General features: G+C 49.0%; 1 protein-coding gene across 5 annotated transcripts in view; it reads right to left on the reverse strand.

Annotated features, from left to right (window-relative positions):
- The window catches only part of MVB12B (multivesicular body subunit 12B), a 189,187-nt gene that overhangs the window by 42,149 nt on the left and 126,488 nt on the right, over positions 1 to 20,550 (reverse strand). Inside the window, exon 8 of one of the 5 annotated variants that reach the window (XM_032634522.1) lies at positions 19,631 to 19,742. The exons of the other annotated variants lie outside the window; for them this stretch is intronic. Within the exon in view, the coding sequence (XP_032490413.1) occupies positions 19,654 to 19,742 (89 nt within the window). The 3' untranslated portion in view covers positions 19,631 to 19,653. Of the gene's footprint in view, positions 1 to 19,630; positions 19,743 to 20,550 lie in introns of those variants that run through there. 5 annotated transcript variants of the gene reach the window in all.

The following is a 20,550-nucleotide window of genomic DNA, read 5'->3' on the forward strand; positions in this document are numbered from 1 at the left end:
CTTGAGGAAGAGGTGGGAACACCTCCCTACGTGGCATGAAGGAGTCATCCAAGGATGGAAGCAGAAAGGTATAATCGAGAAGGGCGAACGTGTGAACGGAAGGTACGCAGAGCTGGAAGGTGTTAAGAAGCCAGCATGCGCGGGTCTTCATGGTGTCTTCTGGGCTCTCGCCTCAGTGGCCCAGACAGACATACCTGCCCCAGGGATCTTTGGAGTTGGCTTTCAATGCAGGTCTCCTTAGGCTATTCTCTTACTTAAAATCTTCAACTGTTTCCTCAGGTTTAAGGGGTGATGTCCAAATGCCTCAGCCCAGGCCCTCACAGGCTGACCCCAACCTAGCTTTGTGGTCTAGCTGCCCTCCCACCCTGGCTCCCCACACCTTGGGATCTAGCTACGCCAACCTCCTCACCATTTCCTGACCAAGCCATGCATTCTGTATGTGATATGCCCTTCTCCTTGCTGTGTGCTCGGCCTGGAGAGCCCACTCCTGCCCGTGAACCCCCCAAACCAGCTGAAAGTTACCCATGTGGGTCACCTTCCGAGCTGTCACTCACTGGAGTCAGTGGCCTTGCTCCCACTGCCACTCTGCTGCAATCATCCATCCCAATGCCTTTCCCCAGATGACAAGCTCCAGGCTAGCCCAGGGCCTGCAAGGATGAGGCGATGGACAGATAAATGGTGCAAGGCCACCTTTCCGAAGAAAGCTGTGTTTCGAGATGGGAATTCTCTAGGACTCTGTGGAACAGAGACGTTCTAACTCCTTTTCTTCCGATTCCTCGATCAATGAATAAGCTTTTAATTACTTGTCTGTTTGCCCAAGTACTTTAACAATAGGATAGTAGGCTTGAGCATCACACAAACTGGAAAGGTATAACCTCGTTATAAATTTTAAGATTTGAAAAAGAAGACTGCCCACAGGTTAAAGGAAAATGGTACAAAATGTGACACTCTGGTACCACAGCACAGAGATCTTCTGATCGTGATTAGTGGGGTCACATTCCCCAGGGCCTGGGCGCCCCTGAGTGAATGGGAGAACTTAGGATGAGTGCCCCGGAGCCAAGGCCCTGAGCCCTGGGGTCGGGGGTGGGCCCTGGAGGGGCAGCCACCACAGGAGGCCCCAGGCTTCATCCTCCCCAAGATGCCCAGTGATTCCAAAAGCCCCGCCACAGTGACAGACAGACATGGACCAAATGAAGAGCGACCTGCTACGGGAAGTCTCACGACAGTCGAAATCCGACCTATGTTTACGTAAGACTGCACTGCCTGTGTGCCTTCCAACCAGGTTGTAACTTTATAATAAAACTTAATTTGAAAAGAAAAAAACCCCCATTTCTACACCTTGTATTTTTCTCAAACACTGAACTTCCCAATTCAAAACCAAAGGCCTGGGCTTCCTCCCCTTCATGTAGCTAGACCTGCAGCATCTGTGAGGAGGGTGGTGCCCACAGAGGGTGCGCAATGACAGGAGACGACAGAATTACCACCTGTAATTGGGACAGGGCACAGGCGGGCACACTGACCGACGCAGAGGTGCCTTTCCAATCAGCAGAACGTTCGAGGGACTTTTCCCCGGGAAACAGCTTCTCGGGAAAACAGTACATCCCATTTCCAAAATTCAGCTCCAGTGGACAAGCTCCCTGGACCACGGTAATGTGAGGAAAACGAGCAGCCACAGACAGAACTGACGCCTCGGCTGACACCCGATTTGATGTGGAATACTGGGGCGTGGGCTCCCTTCTATCTGGTTGCTGCGTCTCTGAAGTACCAGGCCACAAATTACCCAGATTTCAGATTTCATATTAACCTTTAAAGGGCATGTCACAGAAATGTATTCTCTAAATATTGGTTGTGAGCTCACTTTGTAAGTCTATCACGGAAAATAGGTGTGAGGCTGCCACCCATCTCTGACTACATCTGTCATGGGCATCTCCTGCCACCTGACAGTAATTCCAACTGAACCCAGCAGCCCCACAAACGAACAATTCAGCCATCCTCGCTAACCACAGTCTGAGCTCAACCTTAAGATTTAATAATACAGCCTGCTCACACTGCTCTCATTTCTAGAGCTGATGAACTTTCAGAGGCAACACGAGTTGAAATAATGAGTGCGGAGATGACAAAGAATTTTAATCCAAGGTTCTTTGAAATATCCAGTATAATAAGCACTTGTTCCTTTCTACAATGGGCATATAAAAGAGAAATCTAAATAATAATTGCTGTAATCATCTTGAAAAATATGCAGAGATTAATGGTGATTATGAAAATCTGTATAATTGTTCTCTGAAATCATCACTGATGAAGTGGTACCTTGAAATGGCCATAGCTGGAGAACTTTTAACACCGAACTCCATGTGGGCATGGAAACGTGACACTTCGGCTTTCTCCTCGTAAAATTATTACCCTGTGTTTACGAAATTGTTTTTCATCATTTCCAATACCCTGGCCTGCATTTTAACTCTTCATACCAGCGCCCTGAAAAGGTTCTAAGACGCCCTTAATGGGATGCATATGTCATTGTGGTTCAAAGCCCCAAGTTCAACTTGTTATTTATTCAAATAATTAATTACTCTTGTATCCATCGAGCAGTTTGTCATGACACATTAATGACTTGATAGACTTCTATGAACTGGTGAACACAGAACAGCAGAGCGTTTTTATCGTCATTTAATTTTAAAACGATCCTGTGTGAAATTATCTAGTCGTGAGTGATGGGAGCATAAAGAACAGACTCAGCAAAGCCCCTTTTGGATCATTGCTTTATTAATGGTAACGTCAGGGAAATGAAAAATGCTAACATTGTCATATTCCGCTGCTGGGGGGAGATGAATGGCTGGGGGAGAGGGTGAGGGTGCTGAGCGCTCACGCCAAGTGCACAGGCCCCTTCTGGCGCCAGGCGGGGCGGGGCTCACGCCTTGCACACCCAGAACTCCAGCTCGAGACACCACTTCCACGCCCAGGCTCCCTTTTGAGTTTATGGCGCTCGACGTCTATTACTTTTGTGTGTGTGGTCTTTTTTTTTAACTTGAATTTTCCGCTAGTGATATAAAGCAGCCTCACGAAAACATTTCGCTTTATTGCTTTGAACATTAAACGTTATTAATCCAATAGAAAAACGTTAAAGATATTGCTGTCACCTTTAAATGTGAAATGATATTAGGCGCTAAAAAAATGCTGGGTTAGGAGAAAAGATGTTCCCTTAGTTTCTTTGGAGCTTTGAGATAACCGTGCTGGGCTGATGATAAGATAATATTTCTACAGGGCTCACAGCACAACATCTGCTTAAAAGAGATTTCATTTTTTTTTTTTTTTATACAGTGAAAATTGTTTCTCAATTGTTTTAATTACAAACTTGGGAATCTATGCAAACTACTCTCCAGCAGTGTGATTCAAAGACAATAGACCGCAATCCCTGAAAAGCCACAGCGCAGCCGGCGGGCGGGAATCGCGGGGGCTCTGCCTGCACGTGGCCGAGCCCGCGAGGGGACCATGGCAGAGGCAGCAGGCATTGTTCTGCCCTCTCGGAAAGAGAAGCAAGCAAGGGTGGATCTCTTCTTCCTTGCGAGCTTCCTGTTTCGTCTTCCCAATTCCGGTGAGTGGTGAGCGGCTCTACCACCCACCCCGGGGCCTGGAGCCACAGGGACCTGCCCCCTCCCTCACATCTGTCATCAGTTTCTTTAAATCCCAAAGAGGGCGGTCAGTGGTGGCAGCTCACACTGAGTTGAACTGCTCTGTGCAAGCCCCGGTCTAGGTGCTTTCTGCGTACTGACTGAGTTCTCATGACAATCCCATGAGCTTATATATTATTATTATTTAGATCATCCTCCTCCTCCCCATTTTACGAGGAACATTCAGGCGAAGGGCGGGTAAGCAAGCTGCCCGAGAGCACATGGCCAGCAAGATGCAGAGGAGGAACTGAACCCGGAAGCCTGGCTCTCTCCCGCGACGCCACGGTGCCTCTTAATTCTACCCAGGGATCTCTCTGGAACCTGGCCCTCCTGCCCACCTCTGCTGCCCTGGACCCAGGGGGATGCCCACCCTTCTGACATTAGCTGCTTCGCTACCCCTGGCTCCCTCTAATCTCCCCTCTTACAGAAGCGGATGTGGAAAGAAATGGGGTCCAGGCAGTCGCTTCCACAGTACGTGGGAAGTGCAGCAAAGGCAGAGCATTGGGGGCGTACGACGGGGCAGCTGAAAACGCAGCTGATGTGAGTTGAAACAGGGGTGTTAGAATTCTGAGGATAAACAAGTCAAGGGACGTGGGAAGGCCCAAGCCAGCAGTTCGGTGGCCTGTTTTGCCGAATGCCCTCCTTTTTCAGGTGGAGACACGTGGGTCAGAGTCTCAAGATTTTCACAGGGACATTTCAGGCCAGGTGGCCACAAAGCCAGAACTCAAGCCCAGGTTGCCTGAGGCCCCAGGGCACCTCCGCCCAGCTCCCGCCTCGCTAGGCAGTGAGTGCCGGCCCCACCCGGCAGTCAGGGCCTCGTTTTGCTCTGTCAGGAGGTCTGAGCAGAGCCACAGCAAGCAACCGTGGCTCGGTGGAACTCTGCCAGGTTTAGAGGTTGTGAGGTGTATCACAGGTTCATCTGGGGGACCGCTAGGGGGCCCTCAAAGAGACAGAGCCGCTGAGATGGAGCTACATGAGATCACAGATGCCACAGGCAGGGGGAAAAACAGTGGTTTCAATAGGAACCCCAGATGGAAAGTCCAGGCAGGTAGTCTCAATCGTAGGGTCACTGCTTCTCATCCAGGGCACCTTCACTCAGGAAGCCGACCACGGGGGCCCTCTCTTTGGAGAGCAATCGCACCCTTCGAGATGACAAGTAGCACCGCCATGGGAGACATGCTGGTCCAGACCGGGGAGGCAGGGAGGGTGGGCATCAGTGAGCCCGGCCTTTGTTAGTGCTTTAAAGACGGTGCCTTCAGAGCTGGCCCCATACTCCAGAGGAGGCATCCTCTCTCTCCAAACCACAGGTTCTCGGACTTCCAGGTGTGTCAGAATGGCCAGGGATGCTCGTTAAAAATGTGAATCCCTAGCCCCAAACCTCCAGAGATGGGCTCAGGAACTTAGGGACAGTGGCACCAGGAGAAACTCCGCTCTGTGCTTAGAGCCAAAGAGCGCTTCGCTGAGGGTGTCATGGACCAAACGGCTACGAAGGTCTCATCGGTGCAGCTCCGTGAAGCTTTTCTGCACAAGCAGGGCTCTCTGTTATCTGTAAGGACTAACCACGGCAGGGAAGGCGGCACCGTAGCACCGGTCACAGCTGTCATTTGGTGAAAGCCTTGGACTTAGTGCCAGGCGCTCTGCTCCACCCTTTCCCTGCCACAACCCCGCCAGGCAGATGGGATCACCCTGTCCTATGTCTGCGAGAGGCAAGGGAGCCACGCTTCCAGTCGCAAGGGAAGCCAGCACCGTAACCCACGTCTGTCTAGCTCAGAAGGCCGGGTCACTCCTACAGCATCTGGAGTCAAGAAACACCCGTGCCAAAGGACAACCGGGGACTCTGCTCACTGATGGACTATGCACTCTGCTGTAAGCTAATCCCTCTCTCTCTCTCTCTAACTCAAACTACTCTTCACATTTTGAAGCTGAGGGACACATTTCTCACTTGTACCGGATTCTCGAGTTTCCTTCTTAAACCTTTCTGTGCTTCTCTGAGTGATGACTTCCAGCCACTTGAAAATCTGCCCTGGATTTTTTTTTTTTTTTGGTACGCAGGCCTCTCACTGTTGTGGCCTCTCCCATTGCGGAGCACAGGCTCCGGACGCGCAGGCTCAGCGGCCATGGCTCACGGGCCCAGCCGCTCTGCGGCATGTGGGATCCTCCCGGACCGGGGCACGAAGCCGTGTCCCCTGCATCGGCAGGCGGACTCTCAACCACTGCGCCACCAGGGAAGCCCTGCCCTGGATTTTTTTTTTTTTTTTTTTTTTTTTTTTTTTTTTTTTTTTTGCCCTGGATTTTTTAAAGGGACCCTTTGGTCAGAACAAAGTGTGAAAGTCCACATTTCAATGGGAACAAAGAGCTCAAAAAGACACACCTAAGTGACTTCTCCACCAGGAGGCTTTCAGGGCTGCTGCAGTAACTTGGGAGGAAAAGCTGCATGCCAGGAGCAGGGAACCATCGAGAGAGGCAGGTCAGTAGGAAACCAGGGGCCTGTTCTTAAAAATACTTTCCTTAAAGCCCCAGGGGAAGGGGGATATTACATGAATTAAAAAAGAAAAAAACCGACCAGACCCCTCGGGGGAACACAAACCCTGCAGGTGGGCACAGCTCTAGGCCCGTGGGGAGGGAGGGCTCGGCCGGGCCTGGGAGCACTGACACCACAGTCCTGAGCAGCCCCGGTGGACGCCTTGCAACCGTCCTCTGGGCCGCATGCCCATGATTTTCTTTAGCCTAGTCTCCACCCTGTGCCCGTGAGGCTGACCCTATCCCAGTTTCACCACGACGACACCGGGCTCAGAGAGGTTTACTGGCTTGCTCAGTGCGACTCAGCGGGCCAGTAACAAAACCGGGTGTTGAATACGGGTCTCCCGACTGCTATGTAATCATTTATTGGGTCAGTGGAAAAACCATTTGAGCAGAGGCCTGGAACAGGTCCCAGAACCCAAAGTCAGAGGCTGCCTCTCGGTGAGAGGAAGTTCAGGGCTGCTGGTCTAGCGGCCCTGGGGGCTCCGAGGACACGGGTCATTAACAGTCTGCTCAGTCCTTACTGTGAAAGCGTTTCCAAACTGTCTTCTGACAGACACACTTTGAAAGCACACCTTTTTCACTTGTTTAGTTTTTGGCAGAGAGCAAAGCCGCGTGCTGACTGGGGCTCTTAGCTTGATGCCATCCAGGCTGTCGGACAAGGACCAACCTGTGATTTCATTTCCACGGAGGGTTGTGAAAACACCAGGTGGCTCTAACTGTTCTGCCTGGGGTCCCCAGTGGCCAGGGGTGAGGGGTGCCCCTCCAGCACACCTCCTCTCCCCTCTGGAGTGAGAGGTGACACTCCCCCATTTCTGGGGTCGTCTGCAGTGTGATCTTTACAAAGTACAGAAGGCAGAAAGGGGAGCTGTCCTTGCCCCTGAAACGGCCTCCCCCTCGGTACTCGGTATTCGTGGTGGCTGCTATTGGCGGAAACCCTGCAGGCCGTGACGTGAAGTAATCTGTCATTTTGCTAAAAGCACAACTGGAATTTCATGAGTGGGGCATCTGGCCAGCAAGTAAGCCCGTCAGACACTCAGCATCTGAATTTAGGTCCAACTGGGATACTTCCCACTTTCCTCCTGCAAAAGCAGCAACTATCTATCTATATTTATTTATTTTTGGCTGCGTTGGGTCTTCGTTGTTGCGCGCAGGCTTTCTCTAGTTGCGGCTAGCGGGGGCTACTCTTCGTTGCAGTGCGTGGGCTTCTCACTGTGGTGGCTTCTCTTGCTGTGGATCACGGGCTCTAGGCGCGCGGGCTTCAGTAGTTGTGGATCACGGGCTCTAGAGCACAGGCTCAGTAGCTGCAGCACACGGGCTTAGTCGCTCCGCGGCATGTGCGATCTTCCCGGACCAGGGCTCAAACCCATGTCCCCTGCATTGGCAGGTGGATTCTTAACCACTGTACCACCAGGGAAGTCACCAAAGCAGTAACTTCCTTGAATTTTCTTTATTTAAAAAAATTGAGCCCCACAAAGAGCCACCTGCTGGTGCTGGTGCTGGTGCTGGAAGGGGGAGGGGGAGTCAAAAAGGCCTAAGAAAGTGAAGGGGCATCTCGGAGGGTGAGGAGAGGGGTCTGGGTTTAATCACAGAGTGGGCTGGGAGGTGGGGCAAGGGCACAGCTGGACTCCGGCGCAGCCAGGCGCTGACCACGTGAGGACTGCTCACCAAGGGAAAGAGGGAGGAGCCTGGGTGAGACTGAAGAGCTGGTTGACCTGTGGTGTGAGGATATTCACAGAAAGTACAGATTCTCAAAGGCGGTTCAGGAGCTTTAAAGCAGGGACCCGGGAACACTTCCAAGACTAAAGGCAGCTTGAGAACTTTTGGAGGCCTTGTCTCTTGCGTATTTTACAAAGGGAAGTCGGAGAGGGAACTGTGGGCAGAGGAGGCTGCTGGTGATGGCATCACCACCTGGCTTCAGGGCTGAGGAGAAACACGTGGTGCAGGTGAAACTGGCCTCTGTTATAAGCAATCACCGTGCCAGACCCAATATCCCGGAGCAAAGGAAGCTTCCGGGTTCCATGTGGCCTAAGAACAACTGCTCCTTGGGCTCCACAGCTGTCTTTATTTTTATTTATTTATTGTTTTTTTTGGGCCGCGCTGTGTAGCTTGCGGTATCTTAGTTCCCCGACCAGGGATTGAACCCAGGCCCTGGCAGTGAAATCGCCAAGTCCTAACCACCGGACCACCAGGGAACTCCCTCGGCAGCTGTCTTTAGATTCACGCCATCATTTGGAACATCCTGAGCTGGGGCACGGGAAGGGGCAAAATGGGAACCTGGGCCAAGTACACTGACAGCCTGATTAGCAAAAGCCTGGGTCTTGGCCCAATTCTTTTTTACATAAACAAAACCCACAGTTAAAATTATTATTAATGGTGATGTAATATATGGAGGAATTTACTTGAATGACAAAATTTATTTTAAAAACTTTATAAATGATGTCAGTTTTTATTCATAGAATCGTTAGTTCTAAAGGTTCACCAACACGCTTCACTTTTACATTACTAGATTTTGTGGGAGAAATTATGTGCTAAAGAGCTGTTTTTAAATTCGGGCATTTGGGAATGTCTTGGGGGATTGTCCCATCAAAACATTTATGGGGCTTCCCTGGTGGCGCAGTGGTTGAGAGTCCGCCTGCCGATGCGGGGGACACGGGTTCGTGCCCCGGTCTGGGAGGATCCCGCGTGCCGCGGAGCGGCTGGGCCCGTGGGCCATGGCCGCTGAGCCTGCGCGTCCGGAGCCTGTCCTCCGCAACGGGAGAGGCCACAGCAGTGAGAGGCCCGCGTAACGCATAAAAAAAAAAAACAAAAAACAAAAAACATTTATGGTCTAACTACTGTATTCAGACGAGATGTTCAAGATGACCCATCAAAGTTCACTATCCTAGAATCACCCATGACAACAAAAATGCAACACGAAGCACTAGAAGCACAAAAATCCACCCTCACCCCAATTATTTCGTTGGGTCTTTGTGGGGCTAAAGCATGCAGGGGTTAAAATCAACCATGCCCACACACCCAGCCACCGCAAACTTGCCCCTACTCTTAGATGGGAAATCCCTTTGGCCATGACCAGGGCCATCACCCCTTTTGCCCATCACTGGACACTGTGGCTGTCTCAGTTACCGAGACCGGGGTTCATGGGAGGACCGAGAGCTGTGAACAGTGCCCAAATACAAAATATTTCTTCCAGTAATTAAAAAAAAAATCAATTTTGCCCCATGGGGCTCTAGCTGAACAGAAATCAGCCTGTGGGACGCTGGGAAGAGGCTGGGGCGACACGCTACGTGGTGGTGAGGTAGCTGGTATAACATTTAAGGGAACAAAGTGGGGCAGTCTCAGAACCTTTGTAGTTAAGAGAACCGAGGGGCAGATAAACAGATTTTAACAGCCAAACTCCTCCTTTCACATATGTGTAAAACCTCTGGAATTTCATAGGAAAAAACTATTTCAAAAGGAATCTTTGAAGTCTGAAAATAAAAGCAGAGAGGCAACGTCTCGGTATAGAAAGATGGTTTCAAACTACTGAAGGCACCAAGGGAAGGCGCTAATGGGCAGTGAGTCGCACCAGATCAGAGCTACACGCTTGCATGTTTATCTCTGGATGCTTGCCTTGGCTGTACTGACTGCACCTCCTCCTGGCGTAGCTTTTCCGTGATGGGACAAGAGACGTTCGTTTTCTCTATCTCGCTTTGCCCTCTCGGGGCCTGGATGGTGACTGGGTTGGTAACGCTGATGATCCAGAGAGAAGGCTGGGCCAGGTGTGCACGTATGTGTGTACATGCGTGTGTGTGCGTATGCGCACACGTGTGTGGAAGAGAAAGTGGCACAGCGAGAAGAAAGAGACCAGTCGAGCCCCAAAGGTGTGACTACCGACCTCTTCCACGAAGCCCCGGGCACACACAGGGCCCGTGATGTTGGCAACCCAGTTCCTTCACAGTCCGCAGGGACAAACAGAAAACAGTCACGGAAATTTCCAACAGTAGCGTTGACAATAAAACTCCAAACTTGAGAACGTGGCAGGGGCAAATGCGGATGGCCCTCGGGGTGTCTCTGCTGCCCTGGCCAGGTCCCTGGCCGCCCCCACTCATCCCCCCGCCCCGCCGCTGCCAGCACCGTTCACGCACCAGGAAGTTCCCACCCCGTGGGCAGGGATGCCGAGGACCAGCTGACCTGGGGAGGGCTCACAGGGAGGTGGCGCCTTCATGGGGTTTTGTGTACATGACACTGGCACAGGCAAAAACAGATGCTCAGTAAAAACCTGCTGCATTGAGGAAACTGGGATTCCATCCTTACGCATCTCACAGCTGACCGGGCACTTTAGCACATCTTCCTTGTGGTCTGTCCCACAATCCCCATTTGACAGAAGATGAGCTGAAGCTGGAAGGTGAGTGACTTGTCCTAGGAGCAGAGCTGTGACGCGAGTCCAGGGCTTTTAAAATGAAGCCACGCTGTCCTGCAGCCAACCCCCCGCCCCCCCGCCCAATGCTAGCAGGTCACTCGTCCCAGAGAAAGAGCTGCACCGTGGCCTGCAGAGAGGCCTGGAGTGCTACGTGCTTCACGGTGCTTGTATTTTGGCCTCAGTCGGCATCTACCCTTGAACTTCTCTTCCTTCCTCCCTCCTATGATATTTCAATTATTATTGCAAGCACTTCGGCCAAAAAGCTCACCCCAACCCCAAATCACTGCACCCCAAACACACAGGTCTGAGAGAGCCCACGCGTGGCGGAAAAGGGTTCTGACAGCTCTGCCCTTCTCTGGTTGAAACCCTTTTCGCCTATTCACCAGCACAGAGGCTGACAGCTCCCCTGTTATTTCCAGCAATATCTGGAATAGGACCAATTTCCAGGACAGCCAAGCAACCTGGAGGCCCCATGAAATTTGTTACTGCGGTTGTCCCCAAATCACCACACAGACTGTGCTCCGTGGGGGACACGTCTCCCCAGCCCCAGGCCCACGTGCACAGCAGAGCTGTGCCGCCTCCTGAGGGAGAGCCCCCGGCCGGGGCAGGGCCGCCTTCTCTGCCTTTTACGGCCCAGAATCAAGCAGTGACTGGTGGGGAGCAGAGCTTCAGGGTTTAATAAACGACTGGCTGAAAGGTCTACACCCAACACCAGCAACAACGCAAATTCTACTCGAGAGCCCCGGTCGTGAGCAGGTGTGCACCTGCGTGTATGCATGCGGCCACACGAGCATGAAGCACACAGCTTCATGGGCACACACGACATGAAGACCCTCCCGGGCACTCCGCAACCTCTCTCCTTCCTTCATCTTCCAGAGGGAAACGAGGCACCTCATTTCGAACGTCTGCACAAGGCTTTGACGAGCTGCCCTGCTCCCCTGTGCACAAGGCCTGAGGGAATGGGGTTTCTTGTACAAACCGTCACACGAGCGGTAAGCGGGTCCGAGGAGTGAAGCAGTGTGACTCTCATCACCTCCAAGCCCGGGACATTCCAGGTGGCTCCAGTTAGCCAACCGGCCTGGCGTTTACACAGAGTGAGTTCAGCAAACAGCTTGGGACGATCACACGGTTCACCTAAGTTGCTTTTCACTGCTTACCTGTGACCAGAGGCTGTGCGAACGGCGCATCTTTAAAGTTAAATCAGAAAGACAGATACATCAGGTATCTGTGCATAAGTCAGGTGCATCCTGGGCACCCAGCCAGGCCCTGAGCGTTTTCTCTTCCCGCCTCTGGAAGGCAGGGGCGAGGGCAGTCCCACCTCGACCTCCCGGGCCCGCTTCTCTGAGAGCCCTGCTGTGGCCTGGCGCCCGGGCCCCTCCTCAGAGCACCGAAGGACCTACAGGTGCAGCCAGCCCTCAGGGTCATCCCCTCGGCAGGGGCCCACCGTGCGGCCCCGATGGCTCTTCCTCGCTGCCGCCCCCAGCCCACGCTCTGCTCCTACCGTGGGCCAGGCCATTTACCTCGTTGAGTCCTCACTGTATTCTCTGAGGACGCTTTTCATGCCTCCCTTTCTGTTTCTACAGCTGAGGAAACTGAGGCCCAGATGGTGAGGGGCCTGCTTCCTGATCACAGCCTGGGGTGAAAGGCAGAGCTAGGGGAGACTCGACCCCCTGGGCCCCTTGCACCTCCTCTGACCCCTACCCTTCCAGTGATGCGAAGATGTCACCAGCGAGGAGCCAGGCCACAACCTGGGAAGGAACAGAGGCCTGGCGGTCCAGACGCCCCTACCGTAGTGTCTCGCATTTCAGGCTGCTCTGCACCCACAGGCCCGCAAGACGCCCCCGGGATCCCGCAGCTGCCCTAGTGACCTCAGTCCCGGGTGCCAGCCCCGAGTAAGGGGCAACTGCCCTTTCAGCCTCCACCACACACTGGACACTGGAGTGTGGCGACTGAGTAGCTGCTGGACCAGCCTGCCTGAGCTGTGTGACTATGGGTAAGTTAACTAAGCTCTCTGTGCTTTCATTTCTGCATCTGTAAGCTGGGATTAATGATACCTACACCCCTTAGGGCTGTTACGAGTATAGAAATGGTTTGGGTAAAGCACTCAGAATAGGGGCCGACACTTCATAAATGCTAGGTAGGTATCTGTTCTTGTTATTATTATTCACTTCCCAAACATGAAAGAAAATGACCAACGTCTATTCTGAAAATGCTCCGTCGCTGTGCCCTCCCCCCAACCTACAAAAACCAGTTTCCTGTAAATAATCCTCAAACAGGGAGGGCACAGGACAGGGAGGGGGGCGTCCCTGATCCACGAGGCTGCTGTGACATGACAAATAAGCCGCAGGCTGACAATGTCTCCAAGACATATTGGAGTTTACTTTGTCGTTTGGGCTTGCCATCTGTGCCACACCGCCGGGGGCCGGCTTCCCAGGCTGCTCTGGGAGCACGCGGGAGAGTCCACCAGTCCCTGGACAGATCTGCAAGCTCAGCAGGCCATCAGTTAGGCGGCCTAATGAGAGGAAATGGAATTTCCCCACCACCTCCCTGGGAGCCAGGCCCTCCTTCCCAGGGAGGGCCTGGGGTCCTGGCTCTACACAAGGCAGGTAACCTGCAGCGCTCATCACCTAGTGGGCCTGCCTGCCTGGGCCGCTCTGCTGCCGCTGTGCGGTGGCGCAGGTTGTCAGCCGGAGGGGAGACCGAAAGGCGGTATGAACTTGACCGCAGAGCCCTCGCAGTCAAAGCTATAAACACCAGGAGGCTGGGGGTACAAAGACTGACAAGGCCAAGCACTTTCCTCATGGAGTATCCAGTCCAGGAAACGAGAAAGAAACCCGAAACCAAGAGAAGATGGAGAAAGGCTGCGACGGAACGGAATTCTGCAGAAGGCACCATGAACGCACCCTGGGGCACCGTCGTGATTTACTGTCTGACCCTGGGAAACCCACTAACCTCTCTGAACCTCTGTGCCTCGTTTATAAAATGGGAATAACAGTTAAATAAATTCCTGTAGGAAAGCAATTTCACTCAATGAATATTATTATTCCTGAAACCAAACAGAAGCGTGTCACTTGCTCCTCCGTGGGACGGCTGGTCCAAGGAGAGGCGGAGCCAGTCCTTCGCAGTGTGGGTGACGATGCAGCCGTCATCCCAGCCCGGGCACAGCTGCCCACAGGGCTCAGGGCTTACTGGGCCCAGGCCAGGCCTTCCAGGTTCAGAAAATTCTGGGGTCTGAGGGCAGGAAAGGTAGGAAGTGTCTAAATCTGCCCCAGTTATAGGCTGTCCTCACTCTTAACCATGAAGGATGAGCCTCTGCCTTCCTGTGGAAATGAGCCTTGGCGAGGAGGCGCTGGGGCACATCCACTCTCATCCAAAACCACGCTAATGACAGGAAGCCAGGGAGGCCGTGCCTGTCTGTCAGACACCCAGCCTGAGAGAGAGCGCCCGCGGCTCTCTGGGGCCGTGCCCACCTGCCAGGCTCACTCTGGACGTGGCGCTGTGCGCCTGTGGCCGCCGAGCCTTCTTCAATGACATATCCACAAGCTGACGAACACGTCTGATTCCCAGCGTCTGATTCGAACGTTTCTGGTGGTGGGTCACAGCAGTGTGGTGGGCGGTACACGCTGAGCACCTGCCCACCGTCCCCAGGGGCTGCCAGGCACTGTGTGTGTCACCTACCACACCTGGCCCCCAGGCTGGGCCCTCAGGAGTTTTCTCAGTGACTGCTTGCTGAATGAGTGGATGGCTTCGTGAATTCTCACGGCCCGAGTGTGACACGGGTGCAGGGTGCCCTGCGAGCCTGAATGAGAGCAGCCGCAAGTTACTGGACGGCGGGGGTCGCCAAAGCCCCCGTGCTCTCCCCTACCCAGCCCCCGCCCCGCACCTGGTATTCTTGTGTGTGTCCCTGGAGTATCGCCAGGGAATGTGCAAGGCTTCAATAGCACTTCCGATGATCAAAGTTTTAGAGTAAGGGTCTTAAAGTAATTTTTGAAAGATGAAATAGTTGGTGTTTCATGATTGCTCTCTAAGAACAGAATAGCCAGTAGCAGCAATCAGCCCCTTTAGTAACAAGGTAACTATGTGGCAAAGAAAGACTGAGCAGGGTTAGACTTGGTACCATGTGCCAGGGTTGGGAGACTCTGAGAGCAGAGTTCCTGTCCACAAGGAGTGGACAAAGCCGATGCAGGGCAGCTGACGTTCACGTGAAGGACACCTGAGAGACTGTGCTCACGCTTGGGTACAAAGGTGGGCTGGCCGCACTTGTAGAAGGAACCAGGGGGCAACAGGAGTCACCAGGGATAAATGGCTTCTGGGAAGAGCTGGGGCTAGGGCGCAGGGCAGGGGCTGGGGAGGACGTGGAGGGGACAGGAAGGCTCTCTGGGGCAGGAGGAAGCCCAAAGCAAGGCCCCTGGGGGCAGCACCCTGCGAAGCCTTATCTCCGGAGCAGAGGGAAGAGTGACCAGGCCCACAGCCTCAGGGCCCGTGCTAAGAACTTGAGAGCCAACGTGGGACAAGAACGTTATAGAACTTAAGGCCCCAAACACAAACTGGAACAAAAAGGGGGAATTTTATTTTCATGAAAGGTAAAATACACAATCATAAACCTTCACGGCCTGAATAACACTACTTTGAAACAAACAAAACCGATGATCGAAATGATAATGACACAAGAAGAAATTTAAAAAACAATAAACGCTACCATCTTTGGTCAAACATGATGGATGGATGGATATATGCATATGGATATGGATCCATTCTTCCTATTTGATCAAAGAACGGTAGTGTGTATGTCAAACACTGCCTCACAGAAAGAAGACATAGTTTCAAGTGACAATGGAACATTTACTAAAACTGTTCATGTACTAGATGACAAAGAAAGACCCAATAAATGTGAAAAAATAAAAAAAATTATAGAGGTCATATTCTCTGACCACCATGCAATAAAATTAGAAATTAACTAAACAAAATCCCAATCACTCAGAAAAAAAAGTTTTCTATTATTTAAGTCAAAGAGGCAGTCAAAACTAAAATTATTATGTATTTATAAATGGGAGTACTATATATCAGACTACCATCAAAGCAATACACAAGAATATTTATATAGCTTTAAATACTTTTTACAAAAAATCAGAAAGAACTGAAAACAAATGAGGTGACCTTTCAACCCAAGAAGCTATAAAAAACCCAGAATAGGCCATAAGAAAGTAGAAAAAAGGAACTAGTAAAAATAAAACTAAATGATGAAATGTAAAGCAAAATCCTAATGCCTTTATAAGCAAATAAAAAACTGGTTACTTAAAAAGATAAATAAAACAAATCTTTAGTAAGGATGACTAAGAAAAAGGAAGAAAAAAGCCCGTTTGTGATATATATGACCACAGGTATGCTACTTTTAAAATCAAAATAAACTCTTAGGTGCAATTTTGTACCACTAAACTTTAACATTTAGGTGAAAGGGCTGATTTTTCTTTCAAAGAAAATGTAAATGACAAAACTGACCAAAAAAAGCAGAAAGCCTGAAAAAAAATCACTGTGAAAGAAATTGAAATTGTTGTCCTTCCTCCCAAAGTACCCCTAGCTCCCCCAAATGCTTCCAACTCCATTTAGTTTTTACAGGGTATTGTTTTTTCATTTTCTTTTTCCCCCCAAGAACAGAAATTAAAATATTTTAAAAATATTCTTTTATTTGAAAGAAAAAACTGATTCTTAGATCACTCAAAAATATCTTACTTGATAAGCATAAACCCAACCTCACATATAAAAGACCAAAATCCTAACTTAAACAGCAGCAGCTCAAATCTAGTGCCATAAAGAATAATGCACCATAGTAAAGTCAGATTTATTTCAGAAATATAGCAGTAACTTTCTAAATGCTAAATCATCAACATAAAAGGATTCCTATCAATAAACTAAATGAGTATGAATACAATAACACATTGATAGATTCTGAAGTTATTTTTATATGAACTTGAGATTAGCATCTGAATTAAAAAAACAAAAACAAAAACTGGGACTTCCCTGGCATTCCAGGAGTTAAGACTCTGCACTTCCAATGCAGGGGGTGCAGGTTCAATCCTTGGTCAGGGAACTAAGATCCCCCACGCCGCCGTGCGGTGAGGCCAACAACAACAAAAAAACCCCAAACAAAAAACAAACGAAAAGTTAAAAAAAGAAAACATCCCAGGAAAATAGAAATAGAAGAATCATTCCTTTAGTATGATCAAACCCCCTCTCTTAAATTACTAGCCTACCTTAAACCTGACTTCAGGACACTAGAAACATCTTCACTGAGGTCGGGAACCAGATAAGAATGCAAGCTATTGCTACTATCATTTGCTGCTTTGGATATTCTGGCCAATAATACAAAGCAAGAAAAAGAAATGAGGTATAAATATTATTGAAGAGACAAAATCATATTTGCAGATGACGTTGTTGTCTACAGAGAAAACCCAAGTAATCAGCTGGAAGCTACTGGAAATAACAAGCAAACAGAGAGGTGGCCAGTTACAAAGTGAATATTCAAAAACCAACAGTAGCTTTTAAAATATATATAAGCAATCCCCAGTTAAAACATAACGGACAAAGCAACAACAACAACAAACTTAAAACCTAGGAATTAGATAATCAGGAAGAAAATTATAATACTTTACTGCATGATATAAAAGAACATTTGAATGGATGGAGTGTCATATTACATTTCTAGAAGGAAAGATCAAGTATTTTAAAGATGATCATTCTCCCCAAATTAAGTTATAATTTCAATATTTTCTCAGTCAAAATCTTGAAAGTATTTTCCTTGGAACTTAAAGTGATTCCAAATGTCAACTGGGTAAAAAATTGAGATAGAATGACCGGGAACATTTTGAAAATCAACTACAAAGAATAATAAGACAGGATATCAACACATACACATGTATAATACTTAGAGGTGTGATTCTCTCATTAGAATATGCATTCAAGCCAATGGAACAGGACATAAGCCACAAAATACATCACAGTAGCCAACAGGAGGTTAAGATCATTTTCAAGTAAGTTGGTAAAACAAGATTATTTAATAAGTAGCACCAGGGCAATGATAAATAATTTGGGAGAACATAGTTAGATCCTTATCTCATGTCATATATCAAGTTATAGAAGAAATTCAGATTTAAATGGTAAAGAAAAGTAAGGTACCAGAATACACCATGAGATAGAGAAGGTCTTTCTAAAATGTGACGGCAAAGGCACAACAGATAAAGGAAAAGCAAAATTAAAGGTCAAACCACAAACTGGAAAAAGGCAGTAGTAACGTGAGAGCATGTCCTTAAAGACCCTGTCCTTAGGGAGCTGCTGCAACTCAATCAGCAAGCCGGACTTCAGCAGAAGAGAGGGAGGGTGGGTACAGGAAAGAACTGCAGGGATCCGGGTGGCTTGGGAACAGCCCGCTCACTACCTCACCTTCCAAACTGATAAGGAGTTGGGAAAACAACAGCCAGCTGGTAAAGGCTTCTGGGAAAGCAAGGGTTAGGTGGAAGTGTAAATGGATTCAACCATTTTGGTGGGCAATCTGTCATTACCCATCAAAATGTTTAAAAATGCACACTTAACCTAAGGAACAAAGACTCATCTAAAGGAATGCTCACCAAAGTATAACTTTGAGAAGTGAAGACAACAGAAGTATCCAGTCACAGAGGACTGGTTAGAAAAAGTGCACTGGATCCATGAGGAAGACTGTGTAAACGTTCAATTCGCCCTGAGGAAGGCTCTGGAAATGATGAGTAAAAAGGAGCGGGTCTCCAGATGGAGCGGACATTCTAAGGAATAAAAAGGAGCTGCTGAGACATTCAACAACGAATCTCAAAAACATCACACCGAGTGACAACAAAACTACACACTGTATGATTCCATTTATGGTACATGAAACACATGAATGACTGCCAGGGACTTGGGGGGAGGTGCAGGAAATGACTGGAAACAGGAAAAAGAGAACTTTGGGGGGTAGTGGAAAAATTCTGTATCGTACTTCTGGTGGTAGTTACATGACATTTATCCTGTGATTTGACATTTGTCAAAACTCATTAACTGTACACATTATAGTTTTAATAAATACGCAATAAAATTAAGGGTGAATTTTATTGTATGTAAATTATACCTCAATAAATCTAACATAAAACCCCATAATGGATGGTTAGGTAGAAATATACTTTTATATATAAATATATATGATATATACCCTAAAATAATTGTTTCTCTGGATAACAGGATTATGAGTGATACTTATCTTCTGCCCTATGCTTTTATATATTTTCCAACTTTTCTACTTTTATAAATCAGAAAAGTTTGTGTCTATTTTGATAAAAAATATCAATGAACTGTTCTGTCTAGCAACAAACTTTTTCTTAGGTTCCTACAGGAACCACTGAGTCCCACCAGCCCTGAGGCAGAACTTTCTGGAGCACCTCTGTTCCAGTCCCTGCAGGTGCCTGGCTCTCAACAGGTGCTCAGAAGCGGGGGTGGGAGGGCCGAGCAGCAAGAAGGACCACCTGGCTCAAGAGCTTCATTTTGCAGCTGGGAAAAGTGAATCCCAGGCAAAGGAAGCGACTTTCTCGAGTTTGGAAGTGGTCAAGATGAGCCTTAAATCCCAGAGGGCAGTGCTATTTCCGCCACACTGGAACACCTGTGAAAATCACTGAGCGACTCCCTAACCGTCCCAGGAGAATTCAAGCTCCTGATGAGCTGATGATCAGCAGCAGACACTCTAGGCCAATGTTTCCCACACTTCAGGAAACAGCATCTCATGTCCCAGATTCACTTATTTTTATTCCAGTATTATTGCTGACTTTTTATTTTTCTGTACACCTGAAAACTCACTTAAATTTTTTTTAAATTAAAAAAATGCTATTTTATTTTTATCATTTTAAATTTAAGTTTTCTGAACTACTTTTTAAAACTCAAAGTTACCATTCCTGGGTGTGTGTTCCCACTCCCCTGTGAGAGGTGGGAGGCCAGGGCCTCCTGGGGAGGAGAATGCACCCCGCACACTGACCTGGCCGGCCTGGACGCCTTGCCACGTCTGACCAGAGGCTTTCAGAGCCACTGGGTGTTTCTTCCAGGTCTCCTGCTCTTCCCCTCTACTCTGACAACAGCACGTTGCAGACGGGAGCTGCTCCTGCATCCTAGGTCCCAGAAAGAGATGACATATGGAGCATTAACCTGCGGTCACCAACTTGGAACTTGAGTGACATACAAAATGGCGGTATGGTAAGCCACCAAGGTTTGGGGGGTTGTTTGCTGACTGCAGCAGTACCCAGCAAAGACTGATTAATACACATGCTTTAATCTTATTCTCGACAATACTATCTGTTGATACGCTATTATGGTTGATATAAGATAATTTTAAAGGCCATCCGCATCTCACACTCCCTCAAGGGCACGCACCCCATCTTCTGGGAAACACTGCTACGGCCAGAGGAGGGAGTAGATGGGTACCAGAGGAGATGCAGATAAAGAAGCAGCTCAGAAGGGAGGAGACCCCAGGACTACACAGATAAGATTCATAAAGCTCTGAATTTTCCCCTGCCAACTGTCAGCTGCACCATCAACTTCATCATTCACCACGCTCATGTGTGTGTATAACTGTTTTAAGAGTACACATCAACTGTAAGACAGAGCCAACATTCAGAAATGTTAAGATATACAGGGAGAGTACATCTAAGATTCAAGGGATATTGGGAAGCATGGGGAAATCAGAGTCAAGGAGATGACTATATGGCCAGCTATTTCCCTAAGCGGTGAAGTGTCCTGGTTTAACCTTCCCACTCCTGATTCTTCTTAAAACAAAAACCACTCCGACCATCTAAATATAAAAGGTCCTTACCTACTCTATGACAATTATTTAGATTCTCTGCATAATGGATACCATTTAGCTATCTAGAACCTTCACTCAGCTCTGTCATGTTCTAATAATTAATGGTCCAATTGCTT

Source organism: Phocoena sinus, chromosome 6 (assembly GCF_008692025.1).
Source record: "Phocoena sinus isolate mPhoSin1 chromosome 6, mPhoSin1.pri, whole genome shotgun sequence".
Classification (NCBI taxonomy): Eukaryota; Metazoa; Chordata; class Mammalia; order Artiodactyla; family Phocoenidae; genus Phocoena; species Phocoena sinus.